The sequence below is a fragment of the Scophthalmus maximus genome, chromosome 14 (genome assembly GCF_022379125.1).
Source record: "Scophthalmus maximus strain ysfricsl-2021 chromosome 14, ASM2237912v1, whole genome shotgun sequence".
In the NCBI taxonomy this organism is placed as follows: Eukaryota; Metazoa; Chordata; class Actinopteri; order Pleuronectiformes; family Scophthalmidae; genus Scophthalmus; species Scophthalmus maximus.
The window spans coordinates 22,800,001-22,816,979 of record NC_061528.1 but is presented as its reverse complement, the minus strand read 5'-3'; the positions used below and the strand labels follow the sequence as shown (position 1 = coordinate 22,816,979).

The following is a 16,979-nucleotide window of genomic DNA, read 5'->3' as shown; positions in this document are numbered from 1 at the left end:
ATACAAGCTACACAAGCTCCGTCTGTCTGATCAATTGTACATTAATAAAGTGCATAATAGAAGCGGAGCATACCAGTAAAGTTCTTTAAATGATTTGATGGACAGAACACACACCAACACACAGAAAGACAAAGTGTTCTCCAGACGAGGGGGCGTTCACTGTCCGCTCCATGTGTTACATAAAGGAGCGTGTCAGTGCGAGTGGGTCCCTGAACGCTGCAGGACGGTTTCACCAGAGGCTCGTCGGTCCGCAGGCAACAGCCAGTGTCCGGTCTGCTTCAACACCCACGGGCTGCTTCTGCTGTCACCGAGACGAGGTCTGGGACACTGACGCACCTATCTGTCTGTCTGTCTGTGTGTGTGCGTGTGTGCGTGTGTGCCTGTCTGTCTGTCTGTCTGTGTCTTGCACGATGCTAATGTTGCTGCGTGCGGGCGACAGACGTGTGTTCTCACTGTGTCCCCTGAACGCCACACAGGCAGCTGTACGCGACCATGGCGGCGTCACTCCTGAGGATGGGCCGACGGGGCTGCGTCAAGGTAAGAGTTTGATCGTGTGTGTGTGTGTGTGTGTGTGTGTGTGTGTGTGTGTGTGTGTGTGTGTGTGTGTGTGTGTGTGTGTGTGTGTGTGTGTGTGTGTGTGTGTGTGTGTGTGTGTGTGTGTGTGTGTGTGTGTGTGTGTGTGTGTGTGTGTGTGTGTGTGTGTGTGTGTGTGTGTGTGTGTGTGTGTGTGTGTGTGTGTGTGTGTGTGTGTGTGTGTGTGTGTGTGTGTGTGTGTGTGTGTGTGTGTGTGTGTGTGTGTGTGTGTGTGTGTGTGTGTGTGTGTGTGTGTGTGTGTGTGTGTGTGTGTGTGTGTGTGTGTGTGTGTGTGTGTGTGTGTGTGGCCGGCCCAGGCCCGCCAGCTGAGGCTGCTTCAGGTTCATGCACACGCACGGTCAGATAGTGAGTGCACTCACATCGAGCATTCATTCAAATGGATCATATGACTGAAGTCCTTCAGATCAAACTCATAACACTTCACTTGTCATTCTAGTGGAGAAACTTCCAAAATGTAGTTTAGCAGAGTTTTGTTTCAATGAAACGACATCTATCATACACGTGATCATGTGTAGTTTTGTATCACATTGTCATTTCTAAGTGTTCTATGTAACTTGTAATAAAGACAGACAATGGCCATGACAAGTGTGGACATACAGGCCCAAGCTTAGCTGCAAAGTCACATCATGTTCATGCAATGGCAGTCAAAATACACAGGCAACCCTGAATGAATGTAATGTCCAACATTTTTTTTTAAAGTTCCCAGTCCCCGTCGAGCTATAAAGAAGTGTTACTGTCACTAGAAAGTGATTAGTTTCAAGACTGCATGCGGAGAAGTCACCTAAACAGTTGACACAGTCAGGCTGAAGCTGCCATTTTGAGCCATCGTGTGATGTAATGTAAACCCAGCTGCTGTGTCCAGTAGAGGTCATTTAAACACCACCTGAGGTCATCATCTGTTTAGCCTGATTATTAGGGTCCCAACCCGTACAGTGGTAGACCCCTATTGTATTGTGTTGGTCCATAGAAATCAGGATTATTCTCGTTCTGTGTTACCTGAGCTAGAATAAGCCAAAACTACTAAATTATGTGCTTTAACTTCTAAAACCCTAATGATCCAAATTGGCCACGCCCCCCACACTGTGACTCAGATTGACTTGAAATTCGCCACACGTCAAGTTCTATGTGCTCTACGAAAAGCCTCCGAGTCACTAACGTGCCACGTGACCAGATGTGACGTGAGTTAGCATGAACTGAAAAACAGTGATATGAATGCAACTTTTGCAATTGTTAACACTATTTGGTATGCAGGATGAAAATAAAAATTTATATTGTAAATAAGCTAAATTTTTGAGGAAAACATAATCGCTAGTAGCCAAAATGTCTTGCGGGGGGCTTAGAGGAATGTTGGCCATAAGTCATTATGTCACGCCTGCACCTCCCTCCTAGCTGGTCTGCTATGTGCCCTCCGACCTCTGCAGCTCGTCCGGAATGCAGCGGCCCGGTTGGTCTTCAACCTACCAAAATTCTCCCACACTACACCACTCCTCCACACTGGCTCCTGTTGGTGGCTCAAATCCAGGCACTGGTACTCACCTACCGTGATGCGGATGGTTCACGCCCTTCCTACATCCAGAACTTGGTCAAACTTTACACCCCAGCCCGTCCACTCCGCTCTGCTCCGCCCTCACTACGAGGGGCTCATCTAAATCCCGTCTGTTTTCTGTCCTGGTTCCTCAACGGTGGAACGAGCTCCCCATTGACGTCAGAACAGCAGAATCCCTTCAATGCTTCTGTCGCAGACTGAAAACTCACCTTGATTCTTGCACTTGTGGGTAATATCTTCATGGTTGAATGCACTTATTGCAAGTGTCTTTGGACAGAAGCATCTGCTAAATGAATGTAATGTCCAATCATCACAAATCTAGGTAACTTACAGCTGTGATTAGCTACAGTTCTACGTAAAGCATTTTGTTTCCAACCAAAGGGGGGCGCCAAAGACGTGTCTCAATAACCACTGAACAGAATGTCACCAAAATTATGTGCATGCTCTGGGGGCAAGTGTTGATCAAAATTTGAGGCACCATCTTGATCTGTGAAAGTGGGCGTGGCCTGTAGCATATATGCTAATAACTCAAGATGCCGATGACTTATCGCGACCAAGCTCACTGGAGTTTGGTTTACATCCCCTGAAGGTGGGGATGAATGGCAGACGGTTTGAACCTTCCAATCGCCGCATGCGGGCGGCTACATTTCTTTGTTGAATTCCTATTAATTGATGAACGGCGTTCGGTAGCATTCCACATACTTCCTCATACTTCCAGTTAAGTTGAGCCTTCGCTTGTTTTGGCACAGCAGTCGAGTTCAACTTGTGCTACCCTCCATACTACAGGGACAAAATGAATAGTATATCAGAAAACCCAGCATTAAGCCCAGTGCAATTACCAACTGTGCAATATTTTATGCCCCATGTGCAATTCTTGTTACTGGTCCTCTGTATTTAATATATTTTATTATATTTAAATAATTTATTTACTGCTTTCCACTTTGCTGCTTTAACGCCCAAATGTCCCCGTTGTGGGACGAATAAAGGAATATCTTATCTTAGTAGAAATCACTGTGTGCTTTGTAAAGATCAGTAATATTATCAGTGCTGTTGACTCATTTAAAGGGGCATTAAGTGATTTTAATCCAATACACTATTTTTGTAAAATTCAGCATATGTTTCCTCACGGCACATCACTCCCTGTGCTAGCGACAGATGCTACAACTCCGGGGTTTTGGCCTCGTGGTTACTGCGTCTGTCTCACGTACCCGAAGCTGCGGGTTCGAGGCCCGACCAGTGCAGTCAGAAAATCAACAATCTTTCTCCAAAATCGCTTACTGCCCCTGAAGTTAAGACAATAACTGGTGTGTTTGTGTGTGTCTGTGTTTGCAGGCTGAAAGCTGGATTCATCTGAGCAGAGCACCTGCAGCTGTAGCCTTGAGCACAAAGTCTGGGGGTAACAAAAAGTCATTCAAAAAGAGTAACTCAGGTAGGTACGAGTTGGTGTCAGTCACAATATAAGACGGATTCTTTTCCTTAATAAGATTACAATATTCGATTATTATTTTTTTTTTCAGCAATTACATGGGTGTCTATCATGTTCCGTCCTAATATGATAAAATAACTATGGTACAGTGTCATTTAGCGAGCCTGGGACCCAGATGAATTCTGGGAGCTCATTTCATTTGCTCTGCCAGAATACGTCTGGATCTCCTCCAGTGGGAAGTAATTTCCTCAAGCAGAAATCTTGCCGGTCCAATCGCAACTGTGTATCTGATAATGGGCGGGCTCTATACCACAACCCGGAGAGAGGAGACTTTAGTGAACAGCCAAGATGGCTGCCACTGATGATCAAGCCTTTGACTAAAAGTACCTGATATTTTCACGTTTCTCCCACAACAACACCAATACTGGTTCACAGATCATTTCCTCTCTGCTCTGACGTCACATGACTCGTTATTATATAGGTTATCATAAAGCTGATCAAGGAAGAAACATGTTTCGGCACCAATGATTGAAATTTTCCTTTTTTGATATAACAGAGATGGACCAAAAAGATCTTTGTATTTTTAGGCTGAATGAAGATGCACAATGTGAACCTTGGTATTTTCTATGAAGAAGGCTAAATGTTCAGTTGTAAGCCCAATGTGAGATGTCATGTGCGTTTTATTAAAATGTATATATATGAATATATTTCAAATATCCATGCAAAAGATACAAATTTTATTTATAAATCAGCCTGTCCTTAAGAATGCTCCTGCAGGTGTTTTCAACAGCAATAACATTATTGCAAAGTTTTCCACAGGTTGAGAATTAACTGGTGGTGTGGCATGTGAACAATGTCCATTTTTAGACACTCGTGCATTTAGGAGGGGGAGAGTGTAGCCCAGGTTATTTCTGTATTTACAATTTACAGATGTCCCCTATTTTCCTCACATTGAAGCTGTCGGTAAACTCTTAATTTAGCAAGATATCCCCTAAACCTCAAATACAGGAGGAGGACTAAAATAAAAAGCACCCAGCCGCTCACCTAATGTTCCTACATTCAGGAGCTACTGTAGACTTCCCATGTTTTTGTCTCCATAATTCCAGTAAACATTGGTCTATTTATCAGTAGTCTGTACAAGTTGGTTGATCAAATGAGATCATTAATGAAACTAAGGGTTTTACACGTCATCTGTGTATGATGACGACATGTCACTGTTACTGCCATCAATAATAATAATTATCATCATCCATTGTTGAGCTCTTTGTTTTGAACTTTGTTGTCTCGACTCTTAACACCCGGTTAGAAGTAGACTATGTGTTTTGTTAAATTTTCATCACCATAGACTGTATGCATGTCCCCTGTAAATCATCTTCCTTGATTTTGTTGCACATTGAACACATTTGGGTATCAGATCAGTTATCTCTCGGATATGAGACGAGTTCAGAATTAAAGCTTTTGTTTCATTTACATGAAGATGTGCTGAGTAACTCAGGACAAAGCACCTGTTGTTCTGGGTGGAGTTGGTCTGACTGCGGCTGACCTGATACGTCATCATGAACTGCTTAGTATAAAAAGACAGCTGTCAAGTCATACACCTCATTTCCCATAACGTGTCATGCCTCGGTTGCCATGGTGACTTGTAGTATCAGAGCTCCATTGATGATGTCTTTTTATAGTGGTGGGCCACAAGCGTAACTCAGAGTTGATCTAACTATTCACAGCTGTTCTGGAACAGGAATCTCAAGAGTTCCCCATCTCAGAGTAGATCAAGTCAGAGTTTGTTAAAGGGCCCATATTATGCTCCAGGCACCTTTTCAGCCTGCCTCCACGTATATTGTGTTATCTGGGGTGTCTGCCAGCCCACGGAGAATGAAAAGAAAACAATGAGTCGTTGATTCGTGGTTTGGGTTGATCGTGCAGACGGTCTGTAAACGAGCCGTTCACAGCCCGGGCGTCAAGTGACGTAAGTTGACTCCTGCTACTGGGGTGACCACGCCCCCAACCTGAGCAGCACCTCCCCCCTTGAAGTGCGGAAAAACAGATCGCGTCTACGCCATCATTTTCTCCCCGCAAGCGAACGACGACCGCGGGCATGGCCAAGCTAGACTCGAGGCCGGCCGGCGGAGCTCGCAGCTATGGGATGTCGTTAACGTTCTATCGCCCAGCCCCTCGTGCTCTGTGTGTAATTATGGAGAACGTGTTCGCTGTGCCTCCCGGGTCTCTACGTCGTGTTTGTGCCTTGTCACGTGCGACTGTTGTCATGGCAGCGCAACGCCGTAGTTGCGCAGCAGACGCGGGGAGGAGCGAGGCGGAACACGAAGGGAGGGGGGCGAGGAGTGAGCAGGAAAGCGCTGGAATCAACCATAGTCTCACAGGGCTGTTTATACAGAAAGAGGAGGTTCTGTGTGGCTTGATCCTTGAGGTGTTTTGACATGGAATGGCAAAGACATGTAGTGCACACACCTGAAAACCAATGTAACTTGTGTTAAAGGGGGCATAACATGGGCCCTTTAAACATACTTCCTGGAACAGACCCCTGAAGAGGCTGGAGTAGAAATGAACAGGAAGTGAAGGAGGCTGCAGTGAAAGGCTGGAAAAGCTTCATAAATAAGAATGTAACAGTTTAGTCAGTGGGTCTCCGAGTGATTCAACAACATACATACAGTACATATATGTATGTATGGATGTACGTATGTATATGTTTTCCTGTTTGATACAAAAGGTGGTGTCCTTCATTGTTTAACACAATCTAGATGTAAATACCAGTATAATTTTCTGCATAATGTGATGTAAAAAATAATCTGCGCGTATGAGGTGATATATACATCACTATGATTTGTGAATATGTATGTGACAGGCCAATAATGGCGAATTACAGCGCAATTGTTTATTATGATTTGTTTGTCCAAATATGCTGTCCTAAGATAAAACCTTATAGGAATTATTTTTAAATTTGTGATTTATTTATTTTTTGCTTCATAGTGGACATTTCATCATTTCAACTATATTCATATGTTTAAAAAAAGAAATAATGTATCTATCTGCTTGCCCTCCTCCTTCATCCTAGACAAAAACCAGGCTAAAACATACTTCGATATAGAGAAACTTGTCCAGCACAAGACGTATGAGCCTCCCAAGAAAGAAGCTTCTCCAGCTGCAGCAGCGGCAGCAGCAGCAGCAGCTGCTAAATCAGCAGCAGAGCCCATGTCCATGGTTACTCCCACCGCTGAAGCGATCCCTGACCCAGCTTCAGCAGCAGAAGCTGCTCCTCTTATTGAAGCAGTCACTGAAACCATCCCAGTTGTTGAGGCTGTCGCTGAAGCTGTACCACTGGCTGAAGCCACCGCAGAGGCTGCTGCCTCTTTAACTACAACTGCTGCCCCAGTAGAAGCGGCTCCTGTAGAAGCGGCCCCAGAGCCTGTGACTGAAGTGGCTCCCGTAGAAGTGGCTCCCGTAGAAGCGGCCCCAGAGCCCGTGGCTGAAGCGGCTCCCGTAGAAGCGGCTCCCGTAGAAGCGGCTCCCGTAGAAGCGGCTCCCGTAGAAGCGGCTCCCGTAGAAGTGGCTCCCGTAGAAGCGGCCCCAGAGCCCGTGGCTGAAGCGGCTCCCGTAGAAGCGGCTCCCGTAGAAGCGGCTCCCGTAGAAGTGGCTCCCGTAGAAGCGGCCCCAGAGTCCTTGGCTGAAGCGGCTCCCGTGGAAGCAGCCCATGTAGAGGCGGCCCCGGTAGAAGCGGCCCCAGAGTCCATGGCTGAAGCGGCTCCTGTAGAAGCGGCCCCAGAGTCCGTGGCTGAAGCGACCCCTGTAGAAGCGGCCCCAGAGCCCGTGGCTGAAGCGGCTCCCGTAGAAGCGGCCCCAGAGCCCGTGGCTGAAGCGGCCCCCGTTGAAGCGGCCCCCGTTGAAGCGGCCCCCGTTGAAGCGGCCCCCGTTGAAGCGGCCCCTGTTGAAGCGGCCCCTGTGGCTGAAGCGGCCCCTGTAGAAGCGGCCGCAGAGACCGTGGCTGAAGCGGCCCCTGTCGAAGTGGCTGAAGCGGCCCCTGTAGAAGCGGCCCCAGAGACCGTGGCTGAAGCGACCCCTGTAGAAGTGGCTGAAGCAGCTCCTGTAGAAGCGGCCCCTGTGGCTGAAGCGGCCCCTGTAGAAGTGACTGCTGAAGGCTCCAGTCCTGCAGAGAGCCCTGAGGAGCTGGGGGACCCTGCCCCGGTCCTAGCTGAAGCTGCTGGAGATGAACCAGTTGAACCATCTGAGGGTACACACTCCAACCTCCCCTCTCCCACAATCCTTCTCTTCCCTCTGTGGATCCTCAGTCTACCAGCAGTCATCTCTTCACCCTTTATACAAACACAGTAGTTTGTGATGATTTGAGGATAAATTGTAAAGATACAAAACGTTACAAACACACGTTTTGTTCTATTAGTTCCTTAGTTACCAGATGCATTTTGACAATACTTCCCCATATTCACCAAGCACATATACCCCAGCCCCCACTGGGTCACTTGTGGTGTGTGTGGTGAGTGTGCTCACTGGATAGGAGGTTGTCTTGCTGTATGTCAAAAGTTTTTTCCACTTCTTCGTAACATCAGCTTGCTAACTGCATTCACCTCTTTCTTTCCAACTCCCAGCATGCACTCTTCTCATTGTCAGTCACAGATGGTTCCTATGGCAACTAAAGATAAAACTACTAGAAGTGTTTTCACTGGTGAAGATGTCCACTGTCACCGTTCATCCTGTTATTTATTTTACCTAAAGGTCCTGTCCTCCTCCTCCTCTCTTTACGGTCCTCTAACTTATTTTGTAGTCGCATGGTATAAAGGTTAAATGTGAAGCCTGGTTGCTGTGTGTGTGGTTCTTTGGACTTTACTGTTCAGTTTAACAGAGGACTGGAGAGTAGAACTGTTGTAAACTAGCAGGACCGATCTTCACCTGCCTGTTGACCTAACCCCTCTCAAACTCTTCTGTCTCACCCTGTAGCTCCGGTGTTCTGCATGAGGGTTACAGTTCAAACTGTCACATGATCCTGTTCAGAGATGTTAATTGTCATCTCCTTATGAATACAGCTCCGATGGATCCCATTCAGAAGCTCTTCCTGGACTCCATACGCGAGTACTCCTCAAAGAGCCAGTAAGTGTCACCACAGTTCAGGGCTGATGACTCATCCACAAGATTTTGTCTTAATAGTCAAAACAAACAAAATCTTGTTTGTCTCTTTATTGCATTGACATACACCAAACATTTACTGTACTATTTCTTATTGTATTGTAGGTCATCATGTAACACAAATCCCAACATGACACTTATAAACCGACTAAAGCTTGTTATTAGTTATGGCCTTAAAGCTGTACAGTATATCATTGTCTCTATATTAAGAAGTAAATTGAGATACTACTGTACGTACTGTGGTTTCCTTCCATAGAAGTTATATATATATATATATATATTTTTTTTTATTAATATTTAACAAATACCAGTGTCGTTGTTATCAGGTTGTTCATTAGTTTTACAGTGTGTGTTTTAAAGAGCTTTATCATCCACTGATGGGATTTAATTTAATATTGATTATTTTATTTTAAGTTGAATGTGAAGCTCAGTCTGAGGAACACAAAATACTATAATCTGGATTGTGTTCGCTCAATAAGTACAGCGACAACTGTGCGTATGAAAACTTTACTTAAACAATTACAACACACAAACTCACTCACCCACTCAACAGATTGTATATCTGGGCAGAGGTGTACTGTCCTGAGGGGTAAGTCAAAGAAAGCATCATTCTGCAGTTGTCTTTTGATTGTTATAATAGTTTTTCCCCAGTGATTCCTCTGATGCGTTGAGTGTGTGCTCCTCTTGCAGGGCCTCTGGGGGGCTGGTGGATGCAGGGTCCGCTTACGACAAGGCTTTAGCGGAGGAGATTGCAAAGCTTCAGAGACTCTATGGTGGTGGAGACCTCGAGTCTTTCCCAGTGTTCAAGTTCACAGGTGAGTCCAACATTTACACTCCCTGTAAACAGCCGAACACCTGAACACGGAAAGTTTAAAAAAGAGTGATTGAATCAGGAAGTTGGAAACTGTAGATGTCTAAAGCAAAAGTATTTATTACAGGAGCTCAATATTGAGGAGATTTCTGGTTCGTACAACGATCATAAAGTGTCAGTGGCTGATTTCCCAGTAACCTCCTGTCCCGGTCAGCGTGGTGGATTTAACTCTCAGAATCAGGACGTCCAGAGACCCTGACCTGCCATAGATGAGATGACCTCAGTCTCTCACACAGAGAGAAAATAGATTTAATATTCACCATGTGTACAGTGGCTGTGGCTCAGGAGGTAGAGGCGGTAGACACTTAGGATCATCACCCATTCACTGCACAATCTGACATCTCGAACGTCAAAGTCAAGGACTTTCCAGGCCCAATTGGCTCCACTTCAAGGACCTCATGTGGCTTTACAGAATGTGAGCGCACATGTACCTGCTGTGGTCACTTTACTCTCCGTCGAGCGCAGACCACCTCCAAGCTCCTTCAATCCAGATCAAGATCCATCATTCCCTGGGAAATCTGTGAAAATGTCAAAGTGCCCTATTACAAAAACGTATAAAATGTGAACAAAGTCAATGTTATGTCCGGGTCCGTTTTCTCTCTTGTCTCATCCTTCCACCAGCGGACAGCCGAACACATGACTATCTTGGCAGCGTAAATGTCCAAAGATATGTTGGAAGGCAGAGCAGCGGTGACAGTTGTAGTGATAGAGGTACGGTAGAAATGTCAGTATAAGGAGGCAGGCTCATTGTTAACAATCTGTTTGTAATCATAATCCACGATCAGATCTGGCTGCAGATAAGGACTCAGGACTGATCAGTAAGATTCTTATAGTATTGACGAGAGGGAGAGGACGTGCCCCCTGACAACGAGTTGGAGACACTGGCTACATGCACAAAAATCTCAAACTCCTGTGGTCCACTTGAAGTACCATGAAGAATAGTTCCATAACCTTTAAATGTGAACCTTGAAACATGAAATCTGCTACAGACCAGATGTAGGTAGAATATTCTGAGACTAAAAAATGTAAATGTTACATCATCAGATATGCACTTATGTCTCTGCTTTGTGTTTTTCTTCTTTAGAGCCCAAGTTGGAGGAAGTTTCCCAGAAGTAAACGATCAGCACTTTTTCCTCCTGTTGCCTGTCATACGTTGTTCATCTCCACAGTGGAACATTATCTGTACCTTTAACTGTCCCTTTACTCGTTTGTATGTGAGGCTGTGTCAGTGTCTAGATATGGAAGATGAAATATGAGCTGTACATATTTGGCAGGCCGAGTGAATTTAGTGCTCCAACACAACGTGTGTGTGTAGATTGACCCATGGCTGAGCTTTGTGTAAGGAAAACAATAAAATCCATTTCGTATCCGTTGTGTTTATCTCTCTGATGCTGGCAAGAACATCACAAACACATTCAGTAGAGCTGAACGGTTGTGAACTATTATTCTCAGACATGTAAATCTACAGGTAGAACGTCCCAGAGTTGTCAGGCCACATTTGAGAAGTCCACTCACCACGGACCAGTGTGTATTATGAGCGGTACAAATGTTCCTTGATTTTTCAATTCATCAAAGGTACGGTAGGTTAGGAGACGGGAGTCTATGACGAAGAGTTTGGCATAAATGTGATGTGGACAGTAAGACCGATCTTGGAGCTAGAAAACACGTGGATCTGGATTTACTCAAAATTAAGCACATTAATAAGACAACCGACTTAGTGAATGAGTTTTATATTCACAGGGACTACAAGTACAATGATAGGGTAGAGATTTTTACAGTTGGGTCAAAGGATCCACAAACGAATACAACCAGATCTGCAATTTTTGTCCCAAGCCACAGAGGGAGTTAATAAAAGATCAGGCTCTCTGAAAGAAACCGAGAAGAAGAGATCATACTAACAAGACTAATCATATATAGGACACAGTGATTTACACAGCACACTTCAGATTATAGGACACATCCATCTCATCAGTAGAACAAGTGATAGTTCACTGCAGGAGATATTCATAAGAAAGAAAAGACATGAGACGATCAGAGCGACCGAGGAAATATTAAAGGAATGACGTCACTCCAGAAGAGGGCGCTGATGAGACATGAAGGATGCGAGCTGCCGTTAAAACCCAGAGAAGAAGAAGAACTCCTGTGACGCTCAGACAGTGTGGAACTGTTGCGTGTAGCCTCAGTTTCCGACCGGAGCACTACAGAGGAAACACGAAATGGCGACCTCCTTGATGCGATTAGGGCGACTGGGTTCTATCAAGGTAACAACGGGCGACTTGTTTCCAGACGCGTTCATGTTTTATGTTTAGACAGACAGTGACCGGGGGGGCCGGGGGGGGGGCGCGGACACCTCCACCTGTTCTCCCGTGAGTCCCGTCCCCTGAACTTCCGACGGGCCTCGGAACAGCTCCACTGTCTCATCATCTCCCAGATGGATGACAGTGTGGTCGTGGCACTGAACAATTCATTTTAAATCTGTAAATGTGATTTGACATTGTCGAGTTATGTAAACGGTCAGTAGGCAGATGTGTGTGTGCCATCTCAGAGGGGTGGAGTCATTTTCATGGACACAATGTACACACTCCACTGCAGAATGATAGGTTGATAAAAAGACAAACCAATCCCTGCATTATTCCCCAGGAAATCAATAATGTAAAAAAACAAAACCTTGCTCAATGTAAGAGCATCTTACATTGAGCAAGGTTTTGCCATCTGCCACTTCGTCTGGAACGTGATGGCTTCTTGCTTTACACTCGTCCCATCCTTCCACCAAGTTTCATGAAAATCGGTTCAGTAGTATGAAAATCTGTTCAGTAGTATTTGCATAATCCTGCTGAAAATCAAACACACACACTATGAAACAAATGCACCCTGGTTCAAAGTAATATGTATGTCATGACGATGGATACGTGTACATGTCATGATGATGGATATGTCACATGTCATGACGATGGATATGTGTACATGTCATGATGATCAGGCTACAGAAAGTACTAATACAAGAGAACATCCGTTCCATTTAAATGAATCATCATGTTGAGTGTGTTTCCTGGTGCTCATGTGACGTGTTGTTGTGTGGTCAGAGTCTCCAGGTGAAGAGATGGGACGTCCTGAGGAGAGGAGCCACGGCTGCGCTCTGCACTCAGGCTGAAGAGACCAAGGCTGCAGGCAACAGTAAGACCATGTGATCCACAGTGTTACATGATATTATACTGATATGATACTAACCCTACTATATGTTTATATATGGTTTTTAATAAATGGATTTTAAAGCTTAACATGTCAGATTAATGTGCCATAGGTCTTCGAATGTCTTCCAGCCCACCCAGAATGAATCTGAATGAATGAAATTCCATGATATTAGTTGTAGATGTGAGATAAAGGCTCGGGCATTTCACTGCAATGTTTATTAATAATAACTACTCATTTACCACTGTCTTCAGCAGCAGATGAGAGAGCCGCCCTGCTCGCCCACAAGACGCCTGTTTCCTTTCCGGTTAGATTAGTACGGTCAGGGATTCTCTCAGGACAGTCTGCAGGTGGCGCTGAACAGGTGGTCAGAGCTGAACCAGTCGTCCAAGCTGAACCGGTGGTCCGAGCTGAACCAGTGGTCAGAGCGGAACCAGTAGTCCCAGCTGAATCGGTGGTCATAGCTGAACCAGTGGTCAGAGCTGAACCAGTAGTTCCAGCTGAATCGGTGTTCGTAGCTGAACCAGTGGTGAGAGCTGAACCAGTCGTCCCAGCTGAACCGGTGGTCCGAGCTGAACCAGTGGTCAGAGCTGAACCAGTAGTCCCAGCTGAATCGGTGGTCTTAGCTGAACCAGTGGTCGTATCTGAACAAGTGGTCAGAGCTGAACCAGTGGTCCAAGCTGAACCAGTGTTCAGCTCCACAGCTACAGTGCCTGTCAATGAAGCAGCTGTGCCACAGGAGGCGGAAACTCAAGCTGCGCCCTCACATCCAGATGTTGCTCAGAGCGTCGCTGACACAACAGCTGCTGACCCCCTGGTTGATGCAGCCAGTGAAACAACCGCACCAGACCACACTCCTGCTGCAGCTTCTGCCTCACATGATGCAGGCTCCTCTGAGACCTCTGATCCAGCAGCGGATGGATCCTCATCATCCAGCTCAGACTCAGACTCAGACTCAGACTCAGACTCTGACTCTGACTCTGACTCTGACTCTGACTCTGAAGACCAGAAGTCAGAATTGAGGTCTGGTACCAAGAGCTCACCATCAGAGGTGTCAGAATCCACTATGAAAGAAGAAGCAGAAGTCCGCAAAGTCCCATCAGAGATGGAGGAAGTTACTAGTGAAGATAAGAAGGAAGCTGAAGATCCTCCTGCCTCTGCTGCCGAGGCCGAACAGGAGACTTCTCCAACAGCAGCAGGAGCAACTCAAGTCACCGTGGAGACGCCCACTGTCCGTTCTGAGGAGTTATTGGATTCTGCCCCTGAGATCTGCACTGCTGCAGAAGACACTCTAGAGGGCGCTGTCACTAACACTGAAGACATTGCTTCTCCCACTGGCCCTGGCGTCCAAGTAGAAACTCTATCTGAAGGTTTGTCTGAGGCTGCTACTCCAGAACAGAATATATCTGATGCTGCTGTCTCTGCTGAGACCATTGGAGAAGCTGGTAAGGCTGAACCAGCTGCTGCAGAGCCTTTAGAAGCTGAAGCTTCCAGCCCTGAAGCCTCCAGCCCTGAAGCCTCCAGCCATGAAGCCTCCAGCCCTGAAGCCTCCAGCCATGAAGCCTCCAGGCCTGAAGCCTCCAGCCCTGAAGCCTCCAGCCCTGAAGCCTCCAGCCCTGAAGCCTCCAGCCCTGAAGCCTCCAGCCCAGAAGTTTCCAGCCCTGTGGAGAGCACCACGGATCTGGTGGACTCTGCTCCAGCAGGAGCAGATCTGCAGACGGAGGCCCCAGTTGCACCATCTGAGGGTACACACTCCCTCACATGTTCCTCTCTATTCTCTGTGGATACAGATAACCATTCTTTCTTTAGCCACCATAACACATTCTGTGTACTATCAAGTTGATCAAATTCCTCACACAAGGTAGTTGCTTTTGCTTTCACAGATTATTAACGGACGTTTTTGCTTTGTTCACTGTGAAAATCTACCTCCCATTAGGTCCGGTGGTCAGTGTGCATGTATTTTAACCATGCTTGGATTCTTGGGGCCTTATTTCCTTTTCCATTTGCGTTTTCTGCACTTTGCTTCCTCTTGAACATTGGGACTCATGCAAGAACCATAGTAACGAACAGATTGTTCTTTAGTGTGTAGGAGGTCCAGACCTGTCGTAGGAGTCTCGTACATCAGTCTGCTTTTATTGGAAGAAAACATTTCTCTAATGGATTTAATTACTTTGAAGCAATTATAAATAGACATATAAATTACACATCATAATCATGTTGATATTCTGTTTAACGATGCAATTTTAATGACAATTAAATTCAAAGTTTATTCATGTACCTGCTCAATGTCATGACGCGATGGCCAGGGGAGTGCACAACTCACTGTGCAGCAAAATATGACAGTTGGTGCGTCTTGTGCAGGGAGATGGCATCATCTGTGTAAATATATGATAATAGTGACATTGCTTATTGCTCACCGTGACACTAATCCTGCTAACGTTTCTGTTTCCTCCCTCCACTCGTGACTCATGAATCTAACCCCCATCTTGCTTTAATCCCTCTCACTTAGTTTCACCTCAGTTTTCAAATCCATCTTCATTCCCAGAATATGCAATTCATATTTTGTGCTTTCTGATTCATTTCTAATTTTGGTCTATTCTTTTTATAATGTCTCTTTTTGTATGGAATATGGATGACAGGTGGTGTATGTTAATGTTAAGATTGTAGGTAATATTGCCGTTGTTTGGTTTCGTTGTGCCAGGTAATACCAATGTAATGGTAACGTCAGAGTCACATGGTCATGGTTATAGTGACAATGTGTTATGATGACTCATCCCTGACAGCAGCTGGATGAGCACATCTGGGAGTATTTCAGGAAACAAGATGTTTTTAAAGAGATCAATAGCTCATAGACATAATATGAACAGCTACTAGCCAATGTTTAGCAAAGGATCTCACAGACTCAAATCTTAAATAGTCCTATAACTATTCAATTCAATTTTATTTGTAAAGTGCCAAACCATAACATACATTATCTCAAGGCTCTTTACATAGTGAGGTGGAGACTCACAATTTTACAGAGAAACACAACAGTTCAACAATGAGCAGCTCTGAGTCTGTGGACAGAGAAAAAACTCTTTTGAGAAACGGCCTCGGTCTGGATCTCCTCCATTGCAAAGTGATTTTCAGAAAACTTGCCGGTCCAATCACAACCTATTATCTGATAATGGGCGGGGTTTATACCGTGATGCTGAAGGAAGCAACGTTTGTAAACAACCAAGATGGCTGCTGCTGATGAACAAACATTTGACAAAAAGAACTTGATATTTTCACATTTCTCCCCAAAAAACATCAACACTGGTTCACAGACATTGTGGAATCATCATCACGTCGTCTCCTCTCTGCTCTCGTCTGTTGACATGTTCTCGTCGCTCAACAGACGTCACATGATTATTCTGCGTCCGTTTGTGATGAACTGAGAGGTCCCAGACTGATACATATTCAAGTATTATCTACGCCAGGCTAGATAACTACAGTCCTTTGTTACAATTTCCCCCAACACTTCCCTTGACCACCTGGGTAATTCTGCCTCCAGGAGCAACTCCCCCCTCACCTTGGTCGTTGACTACACTTCTTGATTTATTTTTTAACTTTGCAAGTCTGTTGTTCACCCTTAAGCCTTTTGGATATGCTGCATCAGTTAATGAAAATGTTTTTAAATGTATTTCTCTTTGATTGTGGATGTGCATATGTTGTTTATAACCACTGCCAATGCATGCGGAGGGGTCTTCCACACAGATTTATATTGAGTACATTGGTGTTGAACATTCTACATCTGTTTAATCAAAATCCTTTTTCAAAATAACACTGATTCTTCCTTTTAAAAAAACTGTTTCTTGCTTTCCTCTGGTAATATTATAATGTTTCCTGTATGGGCTGTCTTTACTGCCTGCAAGCATGTTACCTTCACATGCGTTTCTCTCACAAACATGTTCCTTGAGGCTTTTCACACCAGTGTGTCTCCACACTGTTGGGGGTAAGGCAGCCTGCCACCTCGGGAAATGATCCACTATAAACCACCTTTGTCAACATGTGTGAATTTGTAAATGTGTGGTCCCTTCAAATACTTTTCAAAATAGTTTGTTCTCCCTCTATAGCTCATCAGAGAGGCCCAGATCGAGTATTTAGAACAGCGTTTGTTACCTGTTACCAGGCCCGTGACAAGGACGATGATATAGATACAACCCAGTATTGCATTTGGC

At 45.2% G+C, this 16,979-nt stretch overlaps 2 protein-coding genes across 6 annotated transcripts in view; both read left to right on the top strand.

Annotated features, from left to right (window-relative positions):
- Nucleotides 1–3: 3 nt before the first annotated feature.
- Nucleotides 4–10,957, top strand: si:ch211-140m22.7 (uncharacterized protein LOC570370 homolog). 3 transcript variants are annotated; one of them, XM_035651652.2, is made up of 8 exons: nt 5–317; nt 477–537; nt 3,473–3,569; nt 6,637–7,013; nt 7,128–7,809; nt 8,618–8,681; nt 9,408–9,532; nt 10,673–10,957. In XM_035651652.2, the coding sequence occupies exons 2-8, from the start codon at nt 493–495 to the stop codon at nt 10,702–10,704; spliced, it is 1,422 nt and encodes a 473-aa protein (XP_035507545.2). In that variant the 5' UTR covers nt 5–317; nt 477–492; the 3' UTR covers nt 10,705–10,957. The 3 variants fall into 3 exon arrangements, with proteins under 3 accessions (XP_035507544.2, XP_035507545.2, XP_047193124.1); XM_047337168.1 differs by having other exon boundaries at nt 12–317; nt 6,637–7,048; nt 7,478–7,809; XM_035651651.2 differs by having other exon boundaries at nt 4–317; nt 6,637–7,809.
- A 759-nt stretch (nt 10,958–11,716) lies between these two features.
- ndufv3 (NADH:ubiquinone oxidoreductase subunit V3) overlaps nt 11,717–16,979 on the top strand; it is a 5,700-nt gene continuing 437 nt past the window's right edge. The window contains exons 1-4 of one of the 3 annotated variants that reach the window (XM_047337213.1): nt 11,727–11,849; nt 12,672–12,762; nt 13,032–13,735; nt 13,766–14,522. In XM_047337213.1, coding sequence (XP_047193169.1) covers nt 11,805–11,849; nt 12,672–12,762; nt 13,032–13,735; nt 13,766–14,522 — 1,597 coding nt within the window. In that variant the 5' untranslated portion in view covers nt 11,727–11,804. Of the gene's footprint in view, nt 11,850–12,671; nt 12,763–13,031; nt 14,523–16,979 lie in introns of all 3 variants that reach the window. The other 2 variants (XM_035603844.2, XM_035603845.2) reach the window with 2 other exon arrangements.

Coding starts and splice junctions, on each gene's coding strand:
- si:ch211-140m22.7 (XM_035651651.2), top strand. CDS start 493: ATGGCGGCGTCACTCCTGAGGATGGGCCGACGGGGCTGCGTCAAG. Junction 3,570..6,636: donor ATTCAAAAAGAGTAACTCAG/GTAGGTACGAGT, acceptor CCTTCATCCTAG/ACAAAAACCAGGCTAAAACA. Junction 7,810..8,617: donor ACCAGTTGAACCATCTGAGG/GTACACACTCCA, acceptor TTATGAATACAG/CTCCGATGGATCCCATTCAG.